Source organism: Salmo salar, chromosome 01 (assembly GCF_965601325.2).
Source record: "Salmo salar chromosome 01, fSalSal1, whole genome shotgun sequence".
In the NCBI taxonomy this organism is placed as follows: Eukaryota; Metazoa; Chordata; class Actinopteri; order Salmoniformes; family Salmonidae; genus Salmo; species Salmo salar.
Window position 1 is genome coordinate 75,610,782 of NC_138291.1, and position 18,310 is coordinate 75,629,091.

At 46.8% G+C, this 18,310-nt stretch overlaps 1 protein-coding gene across 1 annotated transcript in view; it reads left to right on the forward strand.

The window, feature by feature from the left end:
* Nucleotides 1-1,352: 1,352 nt before the first annotated feature.
* LOC106608565 (cysteine-rich protein 3) overlaps nt 1,353-18,310 on the forward strand; it is a 29,008-nt gene continuing 12,050 nt past the window's right edge. The window contains exons 1-2 of the mRNA XM_014206549.3: nt 1,353-1,463; nt 2,939-3,033. Coding sequence (XP_014062024.2) covers nt 1,421-1,463; nt 2,939-3,033 — 138 coding nt within the window. The 5' untranslated portion in view covers nt 1,353-1,420. The remainder of the gene's footprint in view (nt 1,464-2,938; nt 3,034-18,310) is intronic.

An 18,310-nucleotide genomic window follows, 5' to 3' on the forward strand; every position in this document is an offset into this window, starting at 1 on the left:
ATAAGAAGTAGGGAGTGTAGGTCTGCTTGGAGTAAAATTTCCATTACAGTAGTCTATCTTGAATTGTGTTCCTCTGTGAGAGATTATGCTGATAGGATGTCTTCTCTACTCTAGGCAAAGTGGATAGCAACATGTTTTGTCTCACCTGACACCTTTAGCTTATTCTTAGTTTCTGATTGTTGTTATAAAAAGGATATGACTTTACACGTTCCCTGGTGGAAACATGTTTCTCATGTAGGCCAAAATGCATTGTTTATGGACACAACCGGTCTGGGCCCTTTCCCAAAAGCATCTTAATCCGGACGATGAATTTAGCCTTAAGATGCTTTTGGGAAACCGGACCCTAGTGAGGGCTGCCTCAGGCCAAGGTTCAAGAGATAGTTCACCCAAATGACAAAATGACACATTGGTTTCTTTACCCTGTAAGCAGTCTGTGGACAAGGAATGAATGACAGCAATCCATGCTTTGGTTTAGTTTCCCCGGCACTGTTTCCACATGCTTAGGTTTTAGCATTTGTGGCACAAATCCCACTCAAGTTATGGGACGGATATTAGCATTTTCCGTGCATCATATCCAAATCATCTGAAAGTATCTACAATTGGTTGTGAAACTCAATTAAGTGACTTATAGGCTCCCGAGTGGCGCAGCGGTCTAAGGCACTGCATCTCAGTGCAAGAGGCGTCACTACAGCCCCTGGTTTGAATCCAGGTTGTATCACATCTGGCCGTGATTGGGAGTCCCATAGGGCGACTCACAATTGGCCCAGAGTCATCCAGGTTTGGCCTGGGCAGGACGTCATTGTAAATAATAATTTGTTCATAACTGACTTGCCTAGTTAAATAAAGGTTCAATAACAAAATAAAAATAGATGTTTGAACATGATGCGCTAATATTGATTCTGTGGAATGAATGGAATTTGAACCAGAAATGCTCAAATGTTTCCATCTGGTAATACTGCCAGGGAAACTAAACCAAGGCATGGATTGCTGTCATACATTGTCCGTAGACTGCTTACAAGGTAAGGAAACCAATGTTCCATTTTGTAATTTGGGTGAACAATCCCTTTCATATTGCAGGGTATCATAGCTTTCCTAAATAACGAGTGGGTGTGTTCAATGAGATGGCACGATAGGCTATAGCTTCCATTGCTCGGGGGTGAAGTTTCCCCTATGTACAGAACTTGGATCAGCTCCCCCCGCAATCTGAACCTTAACAATCATTTGGGAAAATTCAAAACCGACCCAAGATCAGCGTCTAGGAGCAACTTCACTCAACTCCATACTCCCATTCGGAGGCGGAGCGCTGACGTCACAGTTGAATGCGCGATCGGCACTGCATCGTTCTGTCAGCGCCGCAGATAGAATTTGAAGGCATTTGAAGTTAGGGTTGATCGTCAGCTGGACAAAGAATTGCTGAAGAATGACGTCGAGGTGCCCCAGATGCACAAATGATGTGTTTTTTGGTAAGGAATAATTTATACTTATAGCCCCCGCCAATGCCAAGGAATGTAAATATTGAAGATGATCAAAGAACTTGGATTGTTTATTTTGATTAATAATTATAATGATTTAGCATAGGCCTAACTAAAGGAACATTTACTGACACTGAAAATTAAAATGGTTATTGTAGTGACAATTGTGTGCAGATATAACATAAAATAATAAAATACAATACAATAGAATACAATATAATAATTAAAATATTAATTTGGTGGACGCTGAAAATTAAAATGGTTATTGTAGTGACAATTGTGTGCACATATGAATAGAACAGAAAATAATACAATACAATATAATACAATATAATAATAAAATAATAAGTTGGTGGATGCTTATATTTGCCCTATTTCACACATGTACACGTGTGTATTAATACGCATTTGTGAAATTGAAAAGTATTTATTGCATATCCCATCTCTCCCCGAGACGCCCCTCGGAGAGTGGGTTCAAGGCCAGGGTAGAATCCAAACTCTGTAAGTCTTGCAAATGCCTTTTTAAGAGGTGACCTGGGGAGTGATGGGGGACTGCCGTTGCATGAACGCCATGTTGTCCCTGCTGGTGACATCGTATTCGTTTAGCCTACTGACAAGGAGCTTTTCGTCCAGAACCGGGAAGTCTTTATTATCATTATAAGATAATTTATTAGAATTATGCTTAATGTTACCTTTTTAAATGCAGTCTATGGGTCTTTCAGCATCTTCGCTGCCGGGACTGTTTTCACATGGGAAAGATGAAGTTTGGTGAAAGTTGCATATACCTTCTTTCCCAGACGTCTCTGGAATGTTGGCTGATTATCCCTAAACATTTAACGAGGATGAATTAATACTTGACATGTTCATTTACTTTAACGTAGCATACGGGCAAGGTTACTTTGATTACATCTGTTAAACCACTTGTTGGAACTTGATAATTAGGAAGGAGGCTTCAGCTCTTGGTTGTTATCGCTCTTGTCTCTTCCAGACATTTGTTTGATGGCAAAATATAGAGAATATTGTAAGATAGGGTTTTGAACTTGAAGTCAAACTGAGCTGAAATGCACTTTTTACTATAGATTTATTGGCTGCCCTTATCCTGCAGTGTGGTGACCCATAATAGTCGAAATCTTCAATAACATTTCAGGGAGAGGGGAGAGTACAAAGTCTGTGTTGGTAGTAGCCTATCTTGTGAAACAGCATAGAGGAGATCCTCTGTATAATGACCCAAAAATGAGATATAATTACAGCTAACAGCAATAGACAAATCATTTGCAAACTATTTTTTTCAAGCATAAAACCTAGAAATGCTTTATGAGCTTAGTTCAGCTGTCCTACCCAAATAGTAAGGTATTCATAACCCAACTGATAACCCACATTCTAAGACTGTATTATGCCTACGCCATTGTTTATGTTTTGTTGTCATTTGAGTCTTTGTAAACAAACTCTCTCTCTCTGTCCTGCAGCTGAGAAGGTGAGCTCGCTGGGGAAAAACTGGCACCGGTTCTGCCTGAAATGCGAACGCTGTAACAAGACCCTGTCGGCTGGCAACCATGCTGAGGTAAAGGGAGGCCCTGTGGCCGTAATATCCTGTCTACAGAGAGAGAAAGAAGGAGGGAGAGAAAGATAATGAAAAAGAGAAAGAGTGAGGGAAGGAGTGTGCTATCTTACCCCAGAACAAAGGGAGGGAGAGAGACATCGAAGGGTTGTGCTATACTACCCAAGAGGATGGGAGTGAAAGGGAAGGGGTTGCATGGGGACAGAGGGAGTATGGCAGGCCACTGACCCCCATAAGGAGTAATATAATTTTGTAAAGAGAAAACAAATATATATATACTGTATAAAGTAATATATACACCCAATAAAAATATAAACACAACATGTAAAATGTTGGTCCCATATTTCATGACCTGAAATCAAAGTCCCCAGAAATTTTCCATATGCACAAAAAATTATTTATCTCAAATTTTTGCACAACTTTTGAATTGGTCATTTTGTGCACAAACTTCTGAATGGTACTCTATTTTTTTATTTTATTTATCAGGGGCTGCTGCAGCACCCTCAGCACCCCTACTTCCTGTGGCTATGTCTGCAAGATGGGGGTGCAGTCATATATACAAGCCCAAGATTCTGAACTTGAACGATTCAGCTCATAGAGCTAGAAAATTCCCTAAATCTTCCGAGCTATTTGAGCATAAACTGTATCACAACTACAGATGTAGGATCTTAATTTGATCACCCTGTTGCAGGAGAACTTTCGTGCAATGCAGAAAATGTAAAACTTGTAGTGTGTTTGAGGTTTTAACAGGCTTCTGGGGTGTGTAATTTCCCCTTAGAAATTTCAGACATGATTTTACCTTATGAAAAATGTATCAACCCCTACAAAAATGTTCATGAATTATAATCCACATAATAATTCACATTTCCTGTTGCTGCAAGATTCTTTTCCTGCTGTAGTCAAAATGGCTCAAATTAAGATCCTACATAAGGGGTGTTGTAAGTTAAGTGAGTTGCACTACTGGGTCATTGTTTATAGACCCATGTACTGTATCAACTCAAAATGAAATTGCTGTAGTGCTACTGCACTAGAAGCCAGATCACTAGTGCTATAGCAGTGGCTGTGAAATTCAGTGGCCCAGAAATTCCAATCATCTCAAGAATGAAACTGTTGAGCAGCTATGTCTTTGTGGGTCCCTTTGATTATAGCTGGTCCGTGAACCAAATCGTGGCTTTACAATAACCTGACACTCATCCTTTGTTCACTCCAACCCCTCACCAGGCATCGTGACCCTTATCCTTCCACTGTGGCTATGTCCCGAATGGCACACTATTCACTATATAGGGCACTACAAAAAAATAAGTGCACTATATAGGGAATAGGGTGACATTTGGAACGCAATGTCAATGTCATTTCACCTTTCATTGTCCTGCTCAGAAGACTTAGGGAGTTTTCAAGCTCCCTGAGCTGAATCGTTCAAGTTCAGAATCTAGGGCTTGTATATCTGACTGCACACTCATCTCGCAGACATTGCCGTGGGAGAAGGGATGCTAAGGGTGCTGCAGCGCCCCCTTATAAATTGAAAAAATATACAGTACTGTTCAAAAGTTTGGGGTCACTTAGAAATGTCCTTGTTTTTGAAAAAAAAAGCCAATTTTCTGTCCATTAAAATAATATCAAAATGATCAGAAATACAGTGTAGACATTGTTAATGTTGTAAATGACTATTGTAGCTGGAAACGGCTGATTTTTAATGGAATATCTACATAGGTGTGCAGATTCCCATTATCAGCAACCATCACTCCTGTGTTCCAATGGCACGTTGTGTTAGCTAATCCAAGTTTATCATTTTAAAAGGCTGATTGATCATTAGAAAACCCTTTTTCAATTATGTTAGCACAGCTGAAAACTGTTGTTCTAATTGAAGAAGCAATAAAACTGGCCTTATTTAGACTAGTTGAGTATCTGGAGCATCAACATTTGTGGGTTCAATTACAGGCTCAAAATGGCCTAGAAACAAAGCACTTTCTTCTGAAACTCGTCAGTCTATTGTTGTTCTGAGAAATGAAGGCTATTCCATGCAAGAAATTGCCAAGAAACTGAAGATCTCGTGCAACGCTGTGTACTACTCCCTTCACAGAACAGCGCAAACTGTCCCTAACCAGAATAGAAGGAGGAGTGGGAGGCCCCGGTGCACAACTGAGCAACTTCATTAAATAGTACTGGGTATGTCAGTCTAACCCAGGGGAGTCTAGCCAGCCAAGCAATGGAATGGAATGTTAGCTCAGGGGACATCACAAATTCAAGTGAATGTTTAATGAAACTCGGTCAGGAGGATTTGGGTCTCGTTTCACAAGGGTGTTTCTTCCTCAAGGCAAAGATGACACTGATGATGATGGATGGAAATAACAAAGGGTTGGGGAATGCAAGTATTAAGACGTCACTAAGGGTCAGGGCCAGCGTTCATAAAGCGTCTAAGCAATGCTGATCTAGGATCAGGTTCCCCCTGTCCATGTAATCTTTATTCATTATGATCTAAAAGGCTAAACTGATCCTACATCAGCACTCCTAATATGAGACTCTTTGTGAATATGGGCCCAGATGTTCGAAACGTAAAGGAATTCCATCGGTACATAGAAAGTGTAGGGTTATGTTCTTGCTATTATAGTATTATCAGCATAATCCTCTTGTATGATCCCCAGGACCCCACATTTCTGCCTAGTCATGCACAGTATATCCTGTAAATCAAAGAAAGCAGGCATACAGTCATACTAACAGCACTTGTTAAAGGATGTCTCATCCACACAGTCAAAATAATAAAAAGCAAATCCCAGAAATTATCACGTTTCAGGTAAGAGCCAGATGCAGACAATGTCGAAGTAACAACAGTTTATTAATCGAACAGGGGCAGGCAAAAGATGGGTCAAGGGCACGCAGAGGTCAGTAATCCAGATAGGTGGGGCAAAGGTACAGGATGGCAGGCAGACTCAGGGTCAGGGTCAGGGCAGGCAGAATGGTCAACACCAGGGAAACTAGGAAACCGGAACAATCGAGAGTCAGGAGCAGACCTACCTGGGTGCATACCTGGTTAACCGGGGTGTCGGCGTTGGAAATCCACGATGAGGCATGGGTCCAGGATGTCCCTGGCAGGGACCCAGCACTGGAAACAGGAGACAAAGGGCTGTGAGACATGGGTTTAACTCTGGACACATGAAAGGTAGGATATATACGAAGGGTACGGGGCAACAGAAGACGAACAGCAGAGGGGCTAATGATTTTGGAGATGGGGAAACGGGCCGATAAACCGGGGGGAAAGTTTGCGGGATTCCACCCGGAGGGACAGATCCCGGGTGGACAGCCATACCTTCTGCCCGAGATGATACCGGGGAGCCGGGGTCCGGTGGCGATCCGCTTGTCGTTGATACCTGGAGATGGTCTTGAGGGCCGACTGGGCTCTCCTCCAGGTACGACGACAGCGGCAAACAAACATCTGGGCAGAAGGTATGCCGACCTCTTCTTCCTGCTCAAGGAAGAGCGGGGGCTGATACCCCAGGGAACACTCAAAAGGTGATAGGCCCGTGGCAGAGCAGGGAAGGGTGTTGCGGGTGTATTTGACCCACACAATCTGCTGGTTCCAGGTGGTGGGGTTGGCGTGCTGCTCCATGAGAGGGGCCGTCTATTTGGCAGAGGGTTATTTGTGGAGAGGAATGAAGTGGGCGGCTTTGGAAAACCAATCCACCACAGTCAGGATGGCGGTGTTGCCATCAGATGGGGGAAGACCCGTGACAAAGTCCAGGGAGATGTGAGACAAGGGAGGGTGAGGGACAGGCAGAGGTTGGAGACCAGTCAGAGCTTGTCGAGGAGTCTTGTTTTGTGCACAAACCGTGCAAGCAGCAACAAATGCGGAGACGTCAGGGACCATGGTAGGCCACCAAACACGTTGTCGCACAAAACCCAGGGTCCGATGGGGGCCCCGGTGGCAGGCAAGTCTGGAGGAGTGGGCCCACTCCAGGACCGCGGAGCGGACCGCATCAGGCACAAACATCCGGTTATCTGGACCCCCCACCCCCCAGGGTTCGGCTGGGAATGCTGAGCCTCCCGGACCTGCTTCCCTATACCCCAGCTGAGTGCCATCGCCAGGCACGAGGTGGGACGGATGGTCTCGGGCTCCAGGGTAATAGCCGTGGGGCTATAGCGGCAAGACAGTGCATCTGGCTTGACATTCTTGGATCCCGGCCGGTATGAGAGGGAGAAGTTGAACAGTGTGAACAGCAGGGTCCATCTAGCTCGCCTGGAGTTGAGGCGCTTGGCGGTGTGGTGATACTCCAGGTTTTTGTGGTTGGTCTATACAATGAGCGGATGTTCCGCCCCCTCTAGCCAGTGACTCCATTCCTCCAACGCCATCTTCACCGCGAGAAGCTCCCAATTCCCCACATCATAGTTTTTCTCCATGGCATTGAGGCGGTGGGAGAAGAAGGCACAGGGATGTAGCTTTAGATCCAGGTCAGAACACTGGAACAGAACCACCCCCACTCCTACATCAGAAACATCGGCCTCCACCACAAACTGACGGGAAGAGTCAGGATGAACCAAGATGGGAGCAGTGGGGAAGCGGTGTTTGAGGTCCCAGAACGCCTGGTCAGCAGCAGGGGACCACATGAATGGAACCTTGGGAGAGGTGAGTACTGACAGTGGGGAAGCTAGGGTGCTGTTACCCCGGATAAAGCGGTGATAAAAGTTGGAGAACCCCAGGAAATGTTGCAGCTGCACCCTGGACGTAGGCTGGGGCCAATCCACCACCGCTCTCACCTTCCCGGGATCCATCCGGACACTCCCAGCAGAGATGATGTACCCCAGAAAGGGGATGGTGGAGCGATGGAACTCGCACTTCTCTGCCTTTACAAACAGCTGATTCTCCAGGAGGCATTGAAGAACCTGTCGGATGTGGAGTACATGCTCTTGGGGAGAGCGGGAGAAGACGAGGATGTCATCAATATAGACAAAGATGAGCCGGTTCAACATGTAGAGAAGCACATAATTTACCAGAGTATGGAACACAGCAGGGGCGTTGGTAAGGCCAAATGGCATGACCAAATACTCGTAGTGGCCGCTGGATGTGTTGAAGGCGATCTTCCACTCATCCCCCCTCCCGTATCCGCACCAGGTGGTAGGCGTTCCGTAGGTCCAGCTTGGAAAACACGGTGGCCCCCTGAAGGCTCTAAGACAGAGATGATGAGTGGTAGCGGGTAGCGGGTCTTCACCCTTATGTCATTGAGTCCCTGGTAGTCGATGCACGGGCGCAGGGTCTTGTCCTTCTTCTCCACAAAGTCGAACCCTGCGCCAGCTGGAAAGGAAGAAGGACGGATAAATCCAGCAGCTAGGGAGTCCCCAATGTAGGTCTCCATAGCCTTGGTCTCCGGTCCCAACAGCGAGTGCAGTCATCCCCGGGGCAGAGTGGTGCTAGGGAGAAGGTCAATCCCACAGTCATATGGTCGGTGCGGCGGAAGTGAAGTGGCCCGGGCCTTGTTGAACACCTCCCAAAGGTCCTGGTACTCCGCAGGAATGGCGGAGAGGTCCGGGGTAACTTCCGATCCCCCAGGAAGACGTCCCGGGGCAGGTTGCGCTGACTTCAGGCAATGGGCGTGGCAGAACGGGCTCCAGCCCATGATGGCACCAGTAGACCAGTTAATGAGAGGATTATGACGCTGGAGCCAGGAGAATCCCAATACCACGGGAATCTGAGGAGACTTAATGAGCAGAAATTGAATAGTCTCGCTGTGGTTCCCTGACACCTGTACGTTGATGGGAGTGGTATTGTGTGTGACCCGGCCTATAGAGTGCCCGTCCAGCGCTCTAACGTCAATGGGAATGGAGAGGGGCTGAGTGAGGATATCCAGCTCGGAAGCCAGGGTAGCGTCCAAAAAAACTCTCATCGGCCCCAGAGTCAATGAGGACCCGGAGAGATTTCGACTTGTTTCCCCACAGCAGAATGGCATGAAATGGAGTGCAAGTAAGGGAAGCAGAAAAGCCCACCAGCGTACTCGCTCCTACCGGTGAGCCTGGTCTTTTAGCGGACAAGAGGACACAAAATGACCACGAGTCCCGCAATACGGGCAACTCTTTGTGTTGAGCCTGTATAGCCATTCCGCTGGAGACAACCCAGCTCTGCCTATTTGCATAGGCTCGGGAAACGATAACTCCGCCATCTTCGGTGACTCTCGGGGAACATCGGGGAGCCTCGGGTTCTCTCGGCAACGGTGCCGTCGGGGACTTCCGGGATGCCTCAGAGGCGAGGTGGAATCCTTGGGAAGGGCGAACAAAATCGAATCTCCTCTCCCTCCGTCGTTCCCGTAGTCGCCCATCGATCCTGATGGTCAAGGCGATGAGAGAATCGAGATCTATCTGTAATTCCCAGGCTGCAAGCTCATCCTTGACCTCCTCCGAGACTCCGTGTAGGCACATGTCAAACAGCGCTTCCTGGTTCCAGGCACTCAGCTGCCAACGTGCGGAAATCCACCGCATAGTCTGCCACACTGCGGAAGTCCTGCCGAAGCTGGAGTAGCTTCCAGGCAGCCTCTCTCCCGGAGAATGGGGCGTCAAACATCGTCTTTACTTCTCCCACGAACTCACCCAGACTGACGCATATGGCCGGCTATTGCTCCCATACAGCTGTACCCCAGGCGATCTCTCTCCCGGACATCAGCGTGATTAGGTACCCTATTGTAGAGCAGTCCGAGGGGAAGGAGGAGGGCTGAAGCTCGAAGATGAGGGCACACTGAGCTAGAAACGTCCGAGAGGTGCCCGGCTCTCCATTAATGTGTTTCGGGGGAGGCTCACGCGAAGGCGGAGTGACCGGTGAGGCGGCGCTGCTAACAGCTGAGTTACTGAGGTGCTGTGAGGTTACCATCGTGGTAGGCTGCCTCTCAGCCAACCCATGGAATTGCTCCAGCAAGATGTCCAACACCTGGTCATGGAGTTAGGCCAAGGTGTGAACCCCCTCCATAAGGCCACGAAGCAATTCCTCGTGCCTACCAATGGTGGCTCTTTGGGAGGAGAGGGCGTTGCGCAGCTGGTCTGAGTCTGCTGGGTCAGTCATGGCCAGTTCGTACTATCTTGTTTCAGGTAAGACCCAGATGCAGACAACATCGAAGTAACAACAGTTTATTAATCGCACAGGGGCAGGCAAAAGACGGATCAAGGGCAGGCAGGGGGCAGTAATCCAGATACATGGGGCTAAGGTACAGGACGGCAGGCAGGCTAAGGGTCATGTCATGCAGAGGTCAGTAATCCAGAAAGGTGGGGCAAAGGTACAGGACGGCAGGCAGGCTCAGGGTCAGGGCAGGCAGAATGGTCAACACCGGGGAAACTAGGAAACAGGAACAATCGAGAGACAGGAGCAGAGGGGAAAACGCTGGTAGGCTTGACGAAACAAAACGAACTGGGAACAAACAAACAAAGAACACAGGTATAAATACACAGGGGATAATGGGGAAGATGGGCAACACCTGTGGGGGGTGGAGACAATCACAAAGTCAGGTGAAACAGATCAGGGTGTGACAGAAGTAGAATTGTCTAGGAGCAACAATGGCGGATATTAGAGTTGGAAAAGAAGCTAAAAATTAAGGTAGCACAGGTTGGCCTGGACAATGAAGACTCAACTTGTTGCATGGATCCTCCAGTGAGGGTTTGTTGTACTAAAACTAGTAAAATACATTATATAAAACAATCAATCAACAATGGATGTAAACTAGGCAGTGTCGAGCCAATGGGGGACCACAAATACCCACTGGCAAAGGGGTTTAAGTCCCGACTCGGCCACTGTCTGTGGCTGTCAAAAAATCTGTAAGAAATACAGAAGGGGATCGGCGCTATTCTAGCCAGTGTCTGGAAATACTTTATAACACAATCCAAACGTGAGGTCTAAATTATATTTTTCACTTATCACAGACTCCTGATAACTTAGTTTGATAGAATTATAGTTATAGGCCCCATAGTCAGGCCAGGTATGGTTGGTCACATGACTAGTCTTTACAAATCTCACAGGGTAGATAAATGTCAAAGGGCTATCATTGTTTTGGATGCCTGTTTGATAACCTAACCTGGGGGTAAGTCATTGTCCTGGCCCAAACACTGGAGTCTTTGAGTTGAGTGATACTAGGGCTACTGAGGCTAATTATTCAGGTCATCTCAGACCAGTAGGAGACAAAGTCCAGCGTTGTTTCAGTGTTGTTAGTTTGGAGTTGATTCAGTTGATTCAGTGGGCTAGGGAACAAACACAGTCTGTCTTTCTCAGAAACAGGCCGTTGTTTGAAACATTGTCCTGTTTTTTCATCTAAAAAAGATGGGTTCACAAGCCATGGCTGTATTCTCTAGAGTCTAGTAGTCTAACCCTCCGTGCTGTCTTTAACTTTTCATCTGAAGATAAAGATGACTAGTTGATTTTATGGTTTACTTGTGTATGGAAGGGTTTACATGCTTGACTTTTGAGAGGTAGTTGTTCTTACACAGGTTTGAATGGAGACACAGAGGACTTATCCTTCTTTATGAAATACACAATCCAACAGTATACATGGACTAATGGACAAACATTGCTAGTTCACTTTCACAAGCCCATATACAGTCCATCCACTTCTTTATCTTTGAAATGCTGTGGCATGAGAGAACGAATAGGCTTCTGTTATTTCTGGACAGGAGTGTTTTTGACAGGCTGTCAGGTGAAGGACTGACCTCCCTTTCTCTCTCTCTCTGTGTGTGTGTGGCCTTATACACGGCAGTGACTTATCTTCATTGTTCAGAACATTTTCTAAAACCTTTTAATGGTGAAGTCTCTCTCTCTCAATACTTTTTCATCAGGGAGGGACAGAGGGGGGAGAATGGCATCTGCATTCCTGAAAGGGTATCACACCTCAGGGAACTCTCAATAATTCTGTCTGTTGGGATCATTGAAATTACAGACATGCCAAAAGACATGGGTACCTGATCTAGGCATCTTCCACAAAAGACAGTAGCCCTTTCCTGCAGTAAAATGACCAAGTGGCCTCATGGGTGGAATGTTAAAACATAAATTAATACAAATTATTTTTTAAAAGCTGCCGAAAATCTGGTGTTTCTATGTCAAACAATTTAGTTATTTCAGTCTTCTGTGATGTAATATTGGGATGCAAACTCAAAATAGAATACATGTGAACTCTATATCTGACATGGTACAGGTGTCTTGTTTTTTAAGCCCATAACGTGTGTGAGGTGTATACTTTTGTTTCAAAGTAGATTTTTTTTAAACTACCAAGAAACACTCTGCGTGACCCTGATTTAGCCCACTGCAGTATCAGGTTAAATTACATTTACATGAGGTTAAGTAGACAATAAATGCATACGCGGCTGGTGGCATCCTTAACTGGGAAGAACGGCTCATAGTAATGGCTGAAACGGTGTTAATGGAATGGTATCAAACACAGTTTCCAAGTGCTTGATACTATTTCTTTCACTCGATTCCAGCCATTATTATGAGCCATCCTCCCCTCACCAGCCTCCTGTGGTTAAATGACAAGATTTATAATGACCTTGTCAGAAAGGCATGTCCTTAGTTCCTGGATTGTAGCCTAGAATGCCAGCCCATAGCTGATGCAATGTTTCCTTTGCATTTAACGCCAACTCATTCATCACACTGATTAACGGCTGCTCCATGATTTCATGACATCACGCCCACACCCTCAGTGACAACGTGACAATGAACAGGCAAAGTTTGACACTACACCAGATTGTCAGGTCTGTAACGGATGCTTGTGATAGGGGCTGCGTCCCAAATAGCCCCTGATTCCCAACACAGTGCACTACTTAAGAAGTGCACTACATAGGTAGTAGGGTGCCATTTGGGACAGACTTTACTGTCCAGAAAAAACATGAGCTCAGATTTGCTGGACTAGCTGAGTCACAGGCTGTCGTAGAGATTATGTCCCTGACCTCAGTGTCCATATATAGGCTCAAAGGTCTGAAATAGGTATGAAGGCAGTGATGATTGAACTTTAAAGTTAACAGTGTGTAAATGCGATGCATGCAGTGAGTCACCATCAAAATCCTGAAAGTGTGTATTTTGGAATTACGCTGTTTTGGCAAAATATATATATTTTTTGGCTTTCTAAATGCCACCCTACAGATGTGAGGATGATAGGGTAAAATGTGAGGTTCAAAACTTTCACAAGTCACTCAAATAGTTCTGCCGCATGTCTTGTTCATTTCAATGCAATTGACCCGCAAACAGTTGCACTGTAAATGCCAAGTATGTGTCTATACTGTAATAGCACTGTTTCTGATCAAAAGTTGTACTTTTTTTTTTGCTGTGAAGAACTTTGGTCCCAAGTAGTATTTTATAAGAGTGACTTAAGTGTTTTTGGAGAATCTTCTTCGGAGCTTAGGTTTGTCCTACATTGTTGTTCTTGTAGTGTGAATGAGGAGGGCAGTTTGTAGAGGTATAAAATACTCTTGTATTTGAGGAAACACAGAACATTCCTGTGTGGTCAGAGTGAGCTTTGTGCAACAGAGTGTGCGTGTGTGCATTCATTAATTTAGGAACCGGTTGAGCTGTGTCCCACACACAATAACCCAGTGTTGGTCCGAAAAGAGGTGTGTCACACATATGTTGCATGTCTCTAAAGATGAGTCCTAAAAGGCACCCTATTCACTACATAGTGCACTACTTTTGACCAGAGCCCTATGGGCCTGGCCCTTGGGATGCAGCCCAACTCTCTAAGGTTGGTTACAAATGCAGCCATTTAGAATGAAGAGCTTTAAGAGCCTGCTGAGGTCACAGCATCCTAAATCTCTTCTATCCTCCTCTCAGACGGGTGTTCGTTTTCTAAATATTGTTTTATTCCCAGTTCATGCACTGGAATGTGAAGGAGCTAGCTAGAGCATATGGAAGCAGTTTGCTAAAAATAAAGTCTGAATTGGGGAGATGTTTGACAGGAATTTGGGTCGAAAGGATCTCTCTGCTCTCTCTGTCTGTTCTGCTCAGTCCATTTTAAGACTGACAGATACAGCTCCTCCATAATTAACTTGAAGCGGTCAGGAGGAGAAGGCATTCATTTAAATTTGAAAGATAATGGCTGCTTCCCAAATGGCACCCTGTTTCCTATATGGGTGATTCTACAGAAGTGGTGCAAATTGCAGTCCCAAAAAAACAATTATAAAGTTTTTACATAAGCCTTAAGCAACGGAAGGGTAGTAACAGGATTATTATTAAGGGAGCTTAAGATAGCATATTATCCTGATTAAAAAACAAATACCATCCTTGGCTCTCGCAAACGTGCACGCGCACACTCACACACACAGACGTGAACACACAGACGCACACACACACAAACACACACACTGAGAATACAAAATATTAAGAACTCTTTCCATGACATACAGTGAATTCAGACCCTTTGACTTTGTCCACATTTTGTTAATTTACAGCCATATTCTAATATTGATTAAATTGTTTATTTTCCTCATCAATCTACACAGAATAACCCATAATGACAAAGGTAAAACTGATTTTTTTAAATGTTTGTAAATGTATTAAAAATACAAATCTGAAATATGACATTTACACAGTCTGAGGTCCTGAGCCCTCTGGAGCAGGTTTTCATCAAGGATCTCTCTGTACTTTGCTCCGTTCATCTTTCCCTCGATCCTGACTAGTCTCCCAGTCCATGCAGCTGAAAACTATCACTACAGCATGATGCTGCCTCCACCATGTTTCACCGTAGGGATGGTGCCAAGTTTCCTCCAGAAGTCACGCTTGCCATTCAGGCCAAAGAGTTCGATTTTGATTTCATCAGACCAGAGAATCTTGTTTTTCACGGTCTGAGAGTCCTTTAGGTGCCTTTTGGCAAACTCCAAGCAGGCTGTCATGTGCCTTTTACTGAGGAGAGGCTACTGTTGTCACGTCCTGGCCAGTATATAAGGTTAATTGTTTTTGTAGTTTGGTCAGGACGTGGCAGGGGGTATTTGTTTTATGTGGTTCGGGGTGGTGTGTTTGTGTAAAGGGTGTTTGATTTAGTATTTTCGGGTTTTGGTTTATGTCTAGGTAGTTCTATGTGGAGTCTAGTGAGTGTATGTCTATGTTTGGTTAATTGGGGTTGGGACTCTCAGTTGAAGGCAGGTGTTGTCTATCTGCCTTTGATTGAGAGTCCCATATATTAGGGTGTGTTTGTGTGTGTGATTTTTGGGTGATTGTTCTGTGTTTCGCCTTGTGCCTTACCAGACTGTTTTTGTTGATCGTTCGTGTTTTGTTATTTTGTACGTTCATTTTGAAGATAATTAAAAATCAAGATGAGCATTCACGTACCTGCTGCGTTTTGGTCCTCATTCACCGACGACAACCGTGACAGAATCACCCACCACTCAAGGACCAAGCAGCAGAAGAAGGAGCAGAGGGAATTCGAGTTGGACTGGCGGGAGAAATGGACCTGGGAGGAAGTTCTGGACGGGGCCGGACCTTGGCACCAGGCTGGGGATTATCGACGCCCGCAGTGGGAAATTGAGGCAGCCAAGGCAGAGAGGCGGTGGTACGAGGCCAAGTACGCGCTGAAGGAGAAGCACGAGAGGCACCCCCAAGAATTTTTTTGGGGGGGGCACACGGGTAGTTTGGCTAGGCGTAAGAAGAGCCGGAAGCCAGCTACCCGTGGTTATATGGAGGAGCGTATGGGGTGGAGAGCGCTATGTTTCGCTGAGGAGCGCACTATCTCACCCATACGCACGCACAGTCCGGTGCGCGTTATTCCAGCCCCTCGCAGGTGCCGTGCTAGAGCGGGCATCCAGCCTGGTAGGAGGATGCCTGCGCAGCGCATCTGGTCGCCGGTACGCCTCCGAGGACCAGGCTACCCAACTCCCGCTCTACGCACGGCTACCATCAGGCCCCTGCACAGCCCAGTCTGCCCTGTACCGGCACCCCGCTCGTACAGGGCTACTAGTTCCATCCCAGCCAAGACGGGTTGTGCAGGAGGTAAGATCGAGACTGACTGTGCGCCTCCATAGCCCTGGGTTTCCAGCTCCTGTCTCTCGTGCGGACCCGGAAGTGCGTCAACCCAGTCCGACTCGTCCTGTTCCCGCTCCCCGCACTAGCCTGGAGGTGCGTGTACATAATCTGGTAAGCCCAGTACCAGCACCACGCACCAGGCTACAAGTGCGTCAACCCAGCCTCGCCAGTCAACAGTCATCATCAGAGCTGCCCGCCAGTCAACAGTCATCATCAGAGCTGCCCGCCAGTCAACAGTCATCATCAGAGCTGCCCGCCAGTCAACAGTCATCGTCAGAGCTGCCCGCCAGTCAACAGTCATCATCAGAGCTGCCCGCCAGTCAACAGTCATCGTCAGAGCTGCCCGCCAGTCAACAGTCATCGTCAGAGCTGCCCGCCAGTCAACAGTCATCGTCAGAGCTGCCCGCCAGTCAACAGTCATCGTCAGAGCTGCCCGCCAGTCAACAGTCATCGTCAAGCTGCCCGCCAGTCAACAGTCATCAGAGCTGCCCGCCAGTCAACAGTCGTCAGAGCTGCCCGCCAGTCAACAGTCGCCAGAGAGGTCAGACTGCGCTGAACTGCCGGAGTGGCCAGACTGCGCTGAACTGCCGGAGTGGCCAGACTGCGCTGAACTGCCGGAGTGGCCAGACTGCGCTGAACTGCCGGAGTGGCCAGACTGCGCTGAACTGCCGGAGTGGCCAGACTGCGCTGAACTGCCGGAGTGGCCAGACTGCCCTGAACTGCCGGAGTGGCCAGACTGCCCTGAACTGCCGGAGTGGCCAGACTGCCCTGAACTGCCGGAGTGGCCAGACTGCCCTGAACTGCCGGAGTGGCCAGACTGCCCTGAACTGCCGGAGTGGCCCGAGTGGCCAGACTGCCCAGACTGTCCCGAATTGCCAGACTGCCCAGACTGTCCCGAATTGCCAGACTGCCAGACTGTCCCGAATTGCCAGACTGCCCAGACTGTCCCGAATTGCCAGACTGCCCCGACTGCCCCCCGGCGATGCCAGACTGGCCCGACTGCCCCTCGGCGATGCCAGAGTGGCCCGACAGCCTGGAACGGCCGGAACCAGAGCCACCTCCAGAAATAGGTGGGTTGGGGAGGGGGGGTGTAGCACAGTGCCGTCATTGACGGCAGCCACCCTCCCTTCCCTCCCTTTAGAAAAGGGGACTTTTTGTTGGTGTTGCTTGGGGTTATTTTTTGTTAAGGTGCTTCTGGGGTAGCACCTTTAAGGGGGGGGGGGTACTGTCACGTCCTGGCCAGTATATAAGGTTAATTGTTTTTGTAGTTTGGTCAGGGCGTGGCAGGGGGTATTTGTTTTATGTGGTTCGGGGTGGTGTGTTTGTGTAAAGGGTGTTTGATTTAGTATTTTCGGGTTTTGGTTTATGTCTAGGTAGTTCTATGTGGAGTCTAGTGAGTGTATGTCTATGTTTGGTTAATTGGGGTTGGGACTCTCAGTTGAAGGCAGGTGTTGTCTATCTGCCTTTGATTGAGAGTCCCATATATTAGGGTGTGTTTGTGTGTGTGATTTGTGGGTGATTATTCTGTGTATAGCCTTGTGCCTTACCAGACTGTTTATTTGTCGAGTGTTCGTTTTTTCGTTATTTGGTATGTTCATTTTTGAGAGTAATTAAAAATCAAGATGAGCATTCACGTACCTGCTGCGTTTTGGTCCTCATTCACCGACAACAACCGTGACAACTGTCTGGCCACTCTACCATAAAGGCCTGATTGGTGGAGTGCCTCAGAGACGGTTGTCCTTCTGGATGGTTCTCCCATCTCCACAGAGAAACTCTGGAGCTCTGTCAGAGTGACCATTGGGTTCTTGGTCACCTCCCTGACCAAGGCCCTTCTCCCCCGATTGCTCAGTTTGGCTGGGCAGCCAGCTCTAAGAAGAGTGTTGGTGGTTCCAAATTTCTTCCATTTAAGAATGATGGAGGTCATTGTGTTCTTGGAGAACTTCAATGCTGCAGAAATGTTTTGTTACCCTTCCCCAGATATGTGCCTCGACACAATCCTGTCTCTGAGCTTTACGGACAATTCCTTCAACATCATGGCTTGGTTTTTGCTTTGACATGCGCTGTCAACTGTGGGACAAAGCATGTCCAATCAATTGAATGTACCACAGGTGGACTCCAATCAAGTTGTAGAAACATCTCAAGGAAGATCAATGGAAACAGGATGCACCTGGGTTTAATTTTGAGCCTCATAGTAAAAGGTCTGAATAGTTATTTACATATATTTTTTTTATACATTATGCATTTATACATACAGAAAATGCGGAAAAATAATTGCATTCGTTTTAGAATAAAGCTGTAACGTAACAAAATGTGGAAAAA